The sequence below is a fragment of the Cynara cardunculus genome (assembly GCF_001531365.2).
Source record: "Cynara cardunculus var. scolymus isolate 2C chromosome LG 3, CcrdV1, whole genome shotgun sequence".
Taxonomy (NCBI): Eukaryota; Viridiplantae; Streptophyta; class Magnoliopsida; order Asterales; family Asteraceae; genus Cynara; species Cynara cardunculus.
In genome coordinates, this window is record NC_037530.1 from 8279327 (window position 1) to 8290779 (window position 11453).

The following is an 11453-nucleotide window of genomic DNA, read 5'->3' on the forward strand; positions in this document are numbered from 1 at the left end:
TCACGTTCAACTTTGTTAACTCATATCGGTTAAAACTTTTATCGTGATCAAGGTGAGTTTTTTTCCTCCACCATTTTCCAACTGAAATGCATATATTATCAAATGATTATTATATTGGTTTTATGTTTGATTGACATGTTTGGATTATTACTATTAATTGTGTTACGGTAATTTTACAAGTTAGAAATTAACATCTATGATGTGAATTTTGATTCTTGGGTTTGGAAGGGGCTTACACAACAGGAGCAGGGTGTGTTAGGAATATAATGATCCATGCAGGGATTTATATATAAATATTGTGCCAACGAACTCGTTTTGAGTGGCAAGGCCACAACCAATACCATTGCAATCTTGTCGGGATGTGTGTGCAGTTTTGAGTAGCGACTGTTGTGATAAGTTACCTGAAAGGGTTGTTGAATCTGAGTGCCAACTCTGACTACTTGATTTAACTGTTTTGCAGTAATTGGTCTTTATTGGATTAATAAACTGTTAGGGAATTTCCTCATTAAACTGTATGGTCTAACTCTCATTTTTATTTAAAAAAAATGCATTTCAGGACAGATGCGTCTTAACGATAAAAGCAGGGGCGGAGGGCCTGCAGGCCCTTAATAAGGGCCTTGGCCCCTGGGCTTTTTGTAGTAAATACAACATATTGATCAGTCCACTAAAGGGTGTTAGGTATAAATATATTTGGGCCCCTTCACTTGTTGATCCAGTCCTCCAATGGTAGTGGCACCAGCCTGTCTCCAGCGGCAATCCTATAGTGGCAGTGGCAGTGGCAGTGGCAATTTAAAACTCCTCGACGTCAACGGTAAGTTATTTGGGCGCCCCTCCACTCAATGGTAAATCATTCACCGGCACGCCTCCAGTCTGCAGTCCTGCTCGGCTGCTCTCTTCTTCTCGTCTTCTCTCCATCAAATCTGTTTAGCAAGTATGTATAAATTCTAATTGCCTAAATTTGTTTGATTAATGATTTATGATTAGGTGATTTAGGTCTAAATTTGTTTGATATTTTAATTGATTGGGTTTAAAATGTTATTACTTGAGCCTTGATTTGATGAGTTTTAAATTGTTTGATTTCTGATGATTAGGTTTAAATTTGATAGAACATTTAGGGGATGTTTACAAACGTTTACCAAGTAACATTACCTCACCGAATAAATATGGCAAAGACCAATAATCTTACCCGGTAAGAGCGAGACAAGGACCAAGAGTATTACCCGGTAAGTGAGGGCGAAGACTCTTACCACGCAAATTGTTGCATATGATGTTGTTTTAGTGGACTAAAATCTTACCCGCCAAAAAAATAATAGTTGTTAAATTTTACCAGTAAGCACTTACCGAGTAAGTGTTTGGTAAACGACCCCTAAGTTAAGTAGTTAACCGTGGATATTTATACATACATCTTTATGAGTTCTTCAAGGGTATTTGTGGTATGATATGAATAAATTTTCAAACTTTATGAACTTATTTATCTGATATTTGTGATGTCTCATTAACCATTCCATCTTTCAAAGATAAAACCCCAAAATCCACACCATTTTGCTACGTGCATATATAACATATTTATCTTTGTGGACTTCAAATTTAGGACAAAACCCCAAAATTCACAACATTTTTGCTACCTACAAGCATTAAAACTAAAATTGCATACCTTCAGCTGGTTCCATACCCATGAATCTGTCTTTGTGGTCTGTGGACTTTAAATTCATGGACTTTAAATACCCAAAATCCACACCATTATGCTATTGATGTCGTTCAACATATAGATTATAAGCAGTTGACATCTATTGCAGAATTGAGTTAATGGTTGATAAGGACTAGAAGAGAAACCACTTTTGATCTTATTTATCGATTAATAAGTCTATTACTTACTCTCCCAGTTTCTACCGTGACAACCGAGAGATCATTTTCAACAATGAATATTGTGAAAACAAGAATACAGAATAAAATGGATAATGAGTTTCTAAACGACTCATTGCTTTTGTTTATTGAAAGGGAAGTAGCTGAAAAGATTAGTTTAGAGGAAATTGTGGAAGACTTCAAGGTCGCGAAAGATCGACGGGTTCCACTTTGATTAGCGATGTTTGACATGTTCATATTTAATGTCTAATTTTAGAGTTTTACTACGTTATAACTTTGGACATTGTATTTTTGGTACCTTTAAATATATAATATATTCAGTCCGGCCCCTACGGTTGGAAAGTTCGTGTTCTGCCTCTGGATAAAAGGAAAGGAAAATTGTGATTTTATTTGTATGGATGTTAACTATGGAGGTGGTCAAGGATTATTGCTATATAGGAACCTGTTGTATCAAGATTATAATAGCAAAAAGTTTGTTCAATATTTTAGATGATGTATAGTTTTGATATGCTAGGACCAAATGTGCAAACCTTATATGGTTGATCTATGTACATTATGTGTTTCTTGTTACGTGAATATGCGGGTTGTTACAGTTGGTATCAGAGTATGAGTTTAAGGAATTTAGGTATTCAGTTTGACACCTAGACTTAAACTAACTAGGTAGTTTTATTGCATGATAAGATGTCCTTAACATGTTTAGAACCCGTGGGATATTAAATATAATGGATTAAAAGAACGAATTATGCTGTAAATTCAAAGTAAATCCAGTTAATGTATTCATGAGTTTACAGGTGCATGTTTGTACTTGATTGCCTTATTATATTTGGGTATGTGATTAAATGTATATTATTTTGTTTATCAACCGAAAATTACAACAGTCAGGGGTCGGGGCAAGAGTTACAAATTGAACCAGAAGTCTCAGTACAGGCAAGTTCAACCCATGGGCGAGGCAGAGGTGAAGCTAGAGGTCGGGGTCAGTTACAGAATCCTGAATACATTACAAAAGAAGATTTGGCTATTGAATTAGGTAAGCTTTAGGATACCTTATTAAAGTCTTTGTGAGGTCACTCTCAAAATAATGAAACTCCTGAACGTATTGAGGGAACTAAAGCGATAGCTACACCTTCAGGTACTCAACTTATTCCTTTGCTGCAAATGACCCAAAAACAGAAGAAGAGACAGTTAGGAGAGAAGGTGATTGAAAAGAGAAAGTGGGATGGACCGCCACATGATTTCAAAATGCCAAAACTTGGTAGATTTGATAACCGTCCTAATCATAAGGGTTACTGAATGACCATGTCTCAGATGTCACCGAGTACATCGCGGTGAGTGTAATAAGAATCCGAGATATTGTTTTAGATGTGGGAAACCGCGACATGTTGTTGTTGATTCTCGAGCAACCCGAGTTTGTTATCACTATAATTCTCCGGACCATATTAGATCGGACTGTCCACAATTGAGGGGTTCGGGAATGAATTATACCGAGGGTAATCGAGGAAATCAAAGTGAAGCTAGAAAGGTCGATCAGTCAAAAGCTAAGGGGCGTGCAATTCAGATGACCAAGGGAGAACCCGAAGAGACACCAGATATGGTGACATGTATGTTTTTGGTGAACTTCGCATGTGCTAAAGTGTTATTTGATTCTGTTGTCAATTGTTCTTTTGTTTATCCTTCATTCGTTGATTGTCTACATGTGGAACCCAAACTGTTAGATTATGTTTTAGTAGTAGAGACTGATAATGATGATCGGGTTTCAGTGAATAAAGTTTGATGACTGTAACATAGAGGTGGATGCGTGTGTTGTGCCAATTCAATTTTTTCCTATGTCCCTGAGAGAGTTTGATGTAGTGGTAGGAACGGAGAACGGATTGGTTATCGAAAAATTAGGCCAAAGTTGTGTCCAACAATAAAATGATTCATATTGACTTACTTGGTAAGGGACCTGTTGTAATTCATGATGACCGACGAGACCATCACACTAAGTTTGATTTCAGTGTTAAAGGCCCGAAAGTGTGTTAAGAAAGGTTGTCAAAGTTTCTTGGGTTATGTAATTGACTCCAAGAAAGAAAAAGGTAAAGTTGAGGGTATACTTATAGTAAGTGATTTCCCGAAAGTATTTCCAGATGATTTGACCAATCTTCCACCAAACCGTTCGATAGAATTTAGAATTGATTTGATACCAGGGGCCTCACCGGTGGCTCGTGATTGGCTCCTTCTGAGATGAAAAAAATGATGTCACAACTGAAAGAACTACTCGATAAAGATTTTATTAAACCTATTACATTTGCGTGTGGGTGTACCAGTGTTATTTGTTAAAAACAAAGACCCACAAGTGGAGGGACTATGGTTGTTATGAAAATGAAAAGTTGACCACTAATATAGATAATTTATTTTAGGGATTAAATCCAAATTTTGAGCAAACCACAAGGACCCTAGCGCAATTCACTCTTATTTCTATCTCCTTCATAGAGTTCTAGAGATTTCTCAACATTTGGAGATTTTCATCTTATTTTTTCTTTATTCTTTATTTTAGCATACACTCTAGCATAAGTATTGCAACAACAAAAAATCGTTAAATCTCCAAAATCTCCATTTTAGCATAGTTGATGGAGATGCTTTTATATTATTTAATTTTTTTTTTACTATCTTGTTTCTATAATTAACATATTATATTATTAAGGGCTTGTTTTAATTATAGTATGAAATATTTTAATTAACTAATTTTTAGAATGTCTTTTTTGGTTATTTTACATTTATCATCTAGCTTATTAGTTAGTTTTATCTCACATGATTTGTTCATATGTTAGCTTATTAGCTCCCAGCTAGCTTATCAGATAATAGTTGGCTTATCAATTAATTTATCAGCTAATTTGCTAAATATAGGATAAGTGATCCCTTCATACTAACGAACTAATACTCAATAGTTCTGTAACCTAGTTTACACATTTGGAAAAAAAAATGAGAAGTTCCAATCACTTGTCGGTGCAAATTACTATGTTTTGAAGAAATAGGTTTAGTGGTAGACTCAGAAATTTCTAAGGAAAATGTTAATATAAAGTTCACAGGGAGATTAAAATTTGTTGATGTGTAAATTGTGAATTTGATTTTATTCGTATTTACGTTTTACACTCTCTTGAGTTCTTATGATTGATTAACTGCTCTCTTCATACTAATTAACAAGCTTGTATTTCAAGCCTTTTTTTTTTACTTTTAGTTTATATGTTTAAGTAGTGGTGTTATTCGGTCAATTAAATTGGTTTTCTGTTTATTTAATCTAAAAGTAGGGGCGTTTGGTTCTCATAATGGAATTTGGTTGAATTGGAATTTGAAAAAATATAAAATTAAATTATATGAAGTTTGACCATGCATGCATTTGGTTGACAAGAATTAGAATGGAATTTCGAAATGGAATTGAAATTTCCATGTTTGGTTGGGGTAAATTGGAATGTACTAATGAAAAGTGACCAAAATACTCCTTTATGACATTTTCATATTTTCTTGCTTAAATTAAAAATACCATTTAATGTTAAAGTTGATGATAATACTAATTAGTGATAGTGGTGGTGGTGGCCGAAGGGGCAATGGTGGTTGTGGGGGCAAAGTTATGGTGGTAATGCGACGACAGTGGTGGTAGCAACAACGACGATGGTGGTGATGGCAACAATGGCGGTGGGGGCGACGAAGGGGTGGTGAGAATGGTGATTGGTCATATATATAGTAGATTAGATTGTTTTGGTATTTTTGTCTTTTGAGAAAAAATAGATAGGAATGGAATGGAATTGAATTGCATTACACATGTGATGGAATGATGAAATCTCTGAATGGTTCAATCTATGAAACTCAATTCCATTTCATTTGTAAGCCAAATAGCTGAATAGAATTTGATAAACATAAATGACAATTTCAATGCCTTCAAATTTGATGAGAATCTTGCGAATCAAACGTTGGTTAAACTATATTGGAGTTAAACCAAACACATGGGTGTTTAGTATTTTAATCAGATCTCTTGATCTCCAAGTTGAATTGAAGATTTTAAGAAATAAGTAGAAGCCAATCATGTCTCATTCCTAACTTGACCAAAATATTTAAGTAAACAAAGTGTAGTGGATTGTGTTTTTCGTTGTCCAAAATATAAACAAAACAAAAGTTATAGCATGTCAATTTCAGCTGGTTTGGCAACATGGTACCAGAAAATAGAAATGGAAATAAAGTATCTTCCTCTATTTGGGATTTTGAAAGTATTATGTTTAAAACACAAGTGAGGAAAGTATTGTATATCTCACTATAATTAACCCAAACTTAAATCGGTACAATTATGAAGATATAAAATGGCAACATGATCACATTATGGACATAAAGTTGTAGTGTCGATAATGTGTTGTCATTTTGAAATACAAAATGGTAGACTGATATCTTCAAACACACCAAAAACAAGATTTTTGCCTTTTTCAAGATATATTAATGTCAAAATATGTGTTTTTTTAGACACAAATGGTGTATAACTTAAATGTTATATACTACACAATACAATTTATTTTAGATTTTTTTGAGAAATATAATATATATATATATATATATATATATATATATATATATATATNGTCTTACAACAATTCTTTTACTTTATATAACTTTAATTTGTTCTACGATACCATTCACAACAATATATATGTATATATAATATACTTTAATCATTATAATTTTTATTATTATAGTTTTTTATTATATAAATCATGAACCAGTTCATGATTTGGATGAAAGGTTTATGAAATGTTTAGAAAATAAAAAACTAAAGTGGTTAAAAGAGAAAGATGATATGACAAAGTCATTAACCTCTTAAAAAGTCCATGACTATGGACGCTCTTAGAAATTAGGAAAGAATTAGTCTTGTGTTTCAGACATGTTAAATTAAGACATGTTATTCGTTATGAATAGTTTTTGTAACATGATATTTGATTTTACTTATCTTTTTAATATCTTATTTGTTAGTTTTTAATATATAACTTAACTTAACTTAAATTGTTTATTATTATTGAATAATAGTAGAAAATATTTGTTTATGTATATAATATCATATATGATATAGAGATTTGTTGTTATAAGTCACACCTTGACTTTGGCATGGTTTCCAAGGCTTGAGGTGTGGCATCACCTGTCATGTCACACCTCACACTATATAGAACCTCGTGAGAACCAATATAAGAATATTTTTTACATTATTTTTCCATCAAAGGCTATGATTTTAGTTATTATTTCACACACACACACACACACACACACACACATATATATATATATATATATATATATATATATATATATATATATACCCTACATTATAATGTATTTGAATAAAAACTTTTAGTTACCACTTTCTATGCATGATGTATTGTTGTTTAAAGCATAAAATCTAAAAATTTCTCAACTATAACTCACAAAGCACATTCTACAAGTTCCTAAAGCCTACATTTTATCTTTTTAATACTTTTAACTAAAACACATTGTTCAGAGTTTTGGGTTTTTTTTTTTCTTTCTGTTGAGACTTTTCTTACACCATTTTCAAGCTCCAACCTGCAAAAATCTCTTAATTACATCTTAAGAAGCAGAATGTACAAGTTTATAGTGCACGAGCTTTATATTTATGGATTTATCTTCCCGATATGATTTTTCATATATGACTTCGTATTTGGGTTTTCAAGAGCGGCCTTTTCCAAATCCAAGGTCGTAATTCAAAATTTGAAATTTTCAGATCTTGCTATTCGCCAGTTTCTACACGCTTTTGGTCGCTCATTCTCTATCTCATTCACGCTATATTGCTCATTTTGAAAAAAACATTATATTTCTCATTCTAAAAAATCCATCTGCTATTTCTCTCATATACAATCGATTTCAGTTTCTCTTAAAGCCCACACATTTTCAACTTTACTGTTTCCATTTCTTGTTTGGTTGCTTTAGGATTCGAAGGATTGTCGAGAAGGAGATTTGATTAACTCAAAAAAGGTTTGTGATTCACCTTTCTTAGCCGGTACACGATTCAGATTTCTGAGTATCCAACACTATACTCCACGGTTTTAGTTCTCATTTTCTTAAGTATCGTTTGTTTAAACCTTTTAGCTTTCTTACTTTAAGTGTTTGCTAGGTCTTTCTAATATTAATTGCTCACCGGATTCATTTTTCAAGTTTTTTTTTGGTTATCTATTATGAAAATTTTCACCTGTTTACCTAAAATGTTTGTTATTTTCTTTGACTTACAACCCTTTCATATTATTTTATTGTTAAGCATCATTTTTCAGGTTTGACTGGAGGGTTACTGACAAGTCTTATCTGTGATGTCTTAACTCCTCCATGATATTGAAATGTCTTACTTGTGTCTTTGATTATCACACGATTTTATTTCTCTCAATTTGTTTGTCAATACTCTACTTCAATTTGGAAGTTAACTCTTTTTTTTAATTGAAATTGGGCATGGATCTTAATTTTGATCAGATATCTATAGTGTTATGACTTAACCTAACTCCCATGTCAGATACCAGGCTTAGAACATCTGCAACGATAAGGTTTTTGCCATCTCATCACAATAAAGGACCCATCATTCTAATTTATTACCATTGAGAGTCTTGAGGTTTTTGTTCACCTCATTGGAGCGGTCCTCACATAGGAACCGTTCCTTGATGTTAAAGTGAGGGCCCCGCCAATTTTTTATGATCGAACCCAGTAAAATGTGTGTTTATCCGTTTCTTTTGAACATATAATCAATTGAAATAATTTAGTAAAATAATTTATTAATTATCAAAATGTACCTATACAAATTAATATATAATTAATTCAAAAATATTAAGTTGATTTTTAGTTATTGTAATTGTAGGGTCTTACAACAATTCTTTTACTTTATATAACTTTAATTTGTTCTACGATACCATTCACAACAATATATATGTATATATAATATACTTTAATCATTATAATTTTTATTATTATAGTTTTTTATTATATAAATCATGAACCAGTTCATGATTTGGATGAAAGGTTTATGAAATGTTTAGAAAATAAAAAACTAAAGTGGTTAAAAGAGAAAGATGATATGACAAAGTCATTAACCTCTTAAAAAGTCCATGACTATGGACGCTCTTAGAAATTAGGAAAGAATTAGTCTTGTGTTTCAGACATGTTAAATTAAGACATGTTATTCGTTATGAATAGTTTTTGTAACATGATATTTGATTTTACTTATCTTTTTAATATCTTATTTGTTAGTTTTTAATATATAACTTAACTTAACTTAAATTGTTTATTATTATTGAATAATAGTAGAAAATATTTGTTTATGTATATAATATCATATATGATATAGAGATTTGTTGTTATAAGTCACACCTTGACTTTGGCATGGTTTCCAAGGCTTGAGGTGTGGCATCACCTGTCATGTCACACCTCACACTATATAGAACCTCGTGAGAACCAATATAAGAATATTTTTTACATTATTTTTCCATCAAAGGCTATGATTTTAGTTATTATTTCACACACACACACACACACACACACACACACATATATATATATATATATAAGCAATTTTCTAGTATGCACACGTGCATAAAACCAAAAAATAACTTCAATTACGTGTTTGCACATGTACATACCATCTACATCAACGGTTACTAGGGTGTTACTCGATTTTTATTTATTATGAGATTTTCCCCTAAACCCTTCCTCTCTCTGTGTGTGTATATATATATATATATATGTGTGTGTGTGTGTGAATTAACATATAACAAAACATGGTATTCAAATAGTAATAACTTATTCAAACGTTTTAATTGTTATTGTTTTACCAACCAAACATATGTTATCTAATACTCAAATTGACAAACTTTATTGCATTTCCTAAAAAGGAACTCTTCAAGCAAAATGACAGGTTGCATTTACTAAAACCCGTGAACTGTAAATCCTCCATCAACGGCAATCGTTTGGCCAGTAATGTAAGAAGCAGCAGGTAGGCAAAGAAAGGCTACCAGAGATGAAACTTCATTCGCTTCTCCAGGACGTTTTAGAGGCGTTCTATGTGCCACCTCATCCATAATCTTCTTATTATCAAGTAACTGCACAAATAAACATTTCCCATCAACCTCAATTGTATCATAACAAAGAAATTTCAACATTATCAATAGAAATACGAGAAAAATGGAGGCATAATACATCTTGGATAAGCGGAGTTTTAGTGGCCCATGGTGCTACAGAGTTGGTGCGGATGTTGTCTTTTGCCCATTCACATGCTAAATTCTTTGTAAGTTGATTTATTGCACCTACGAAAGTAAAAAATGTACGTTACAACCCCCTTTCCAGAGCAATTATATAGTTCTATGTAGTACTAAATAGGATTATTCAACCATACCTTTGGTAGCACTGTAAATTGATCCAGAAAGAATATGAACCAAACCTGCAACTGAGGAAATGAACACAATGCTTCCAACTCCAGAAGCCTTTAAAAGAGGATGTGCGAGTTGACACAGATGGAAAGAAGATTCGAAATTGGTAGCCATGTGCATCGAGAAGTCATCAGCGGTATACTCTATGGTAGGTTTCATAACGTACGTCCCAACATTGTTTATCTACACAAAGAATACGGTGAAATTAAATCTTCTAAAAATGTTGAATATCGTTTCATCATTGTAAGAATCCAATTGGTCAGCCAACAGATCTATGGAAGAAAATAGCATTTCTGGAGCCAAAAATATCAAGAAAACATTGCTATCATTCAAGGGCAACTTGGTCATTGTAGCAGTTTTGTCTTATCATGTTCAATTTAATAAACACAGAACAACTTGTCCAATCTTGTCCTAGTAGTACTAAACAATATACATGCCAATTTTGTTTACATACCCGAGACTACCTAAAGGGTATGATACACAAAAAGAGATGAAACTGATTTGCACCAAAAGGAACCATGATAATAAACCAAAAAACACAACAAAGAAGGCCTAAATATAGAATCACAAGAGTCTAGAATGTCAATGGACAATGGACGGCAAACTTGAAGGAATGGTGTATGATTATCTCGTCGACTTTCCTGTTTAGAAACAGAGGACTTGGTCCTGTCTAAAATTGTAATATGCAAGAGGATCTTTCATAAAAATGATACCTATTTTTATATTATTTTTGTAATATATTAAAATAATGTTATAATAATAGAATACCAAATTTAATGTGATATTATCGTTGACATTTTATTTGATAAATAAATTAAAGTTTCCACGTTGTAAAAAATGTATTTATTAAAATTTATTTTGTTTTATAGTATAACGATATCTTGTTATTGTTTTAATATATATTATATTATAAATTTGATTTATATTCATTTAAAAGTTTTGATAAATTTAATTTTTATGTATTCAATTTATATAAATTCATGATTTTTTTTTAACAATTTACATCCAAATAACATATTAAATAAGTACTAGAAGCGTACTCGCGCAATGCAGCGAGATACATCGTGTTTTTAATATTTCATTTTATTCTTTATCTCAGTCGATGTTATAATATGGCTTTATGTGATTTTGAGAAAGCAATGATGTTTTTATTTTTTAATA

General features: G+C 32.0%; 2 protein-coding genes across 3 annotated transcripts in view; one reads left to right on the top strand and one right to left on the bottom strand.

Annotated features, from left to right (window-relative positions):
- Window positions 1-774: 774 nt before the first annotated feature.
- On the top strand, window positions 775-3627 carry LOC112510252. The gene is made up of 3 exons (XM_025115593.1): window positions 775-931; window positions 2742-2890; window positions 2993-3627. Exons 1-3 carry the CDS (start codon window positions 840-842, stop codon window positions 3151-3153), a joined length of 402 nt encoding a protein of 133 aa, XP_024971361.1. The 5' UTR covers window positions 775-839; the 3' UTR covers window positions 3154-3627.
- Window positions 3628-9662: 6035 nt separating this feature from the next.
- LOC112508537 (tropinone reductase homolog At5g06060-like) overlaps window positions 9663-11453 on the bottom strand; it is a 6171-nt gene continuing 4380 nt past the window's right edge. The window contains exons 2-4 of one of the 2 annotated variants that reach the window (XM_025113196.1): window positions 10304-10475; window positions 10063-10169; window positions 9663-9965 (exon numbers count right to left, since the gene is read on the bottom strand). In XM_025113196.1, the coding sequence (XP_024968964.1) occupies window positions 9792-9965; window positions 10063-10169; window positions 10304-10475 (453 nt within the window). In that variant the 3' untranslated portion in view covers window positions 9663-9791. Of the gene's footprint in view, window positions 9966-10062; window positions 10170-10258; window positions 10476-11453 lie in introns of both variants that reach the window. The other variant, XM_025113195.1, reaches the window with a different exon arrangement.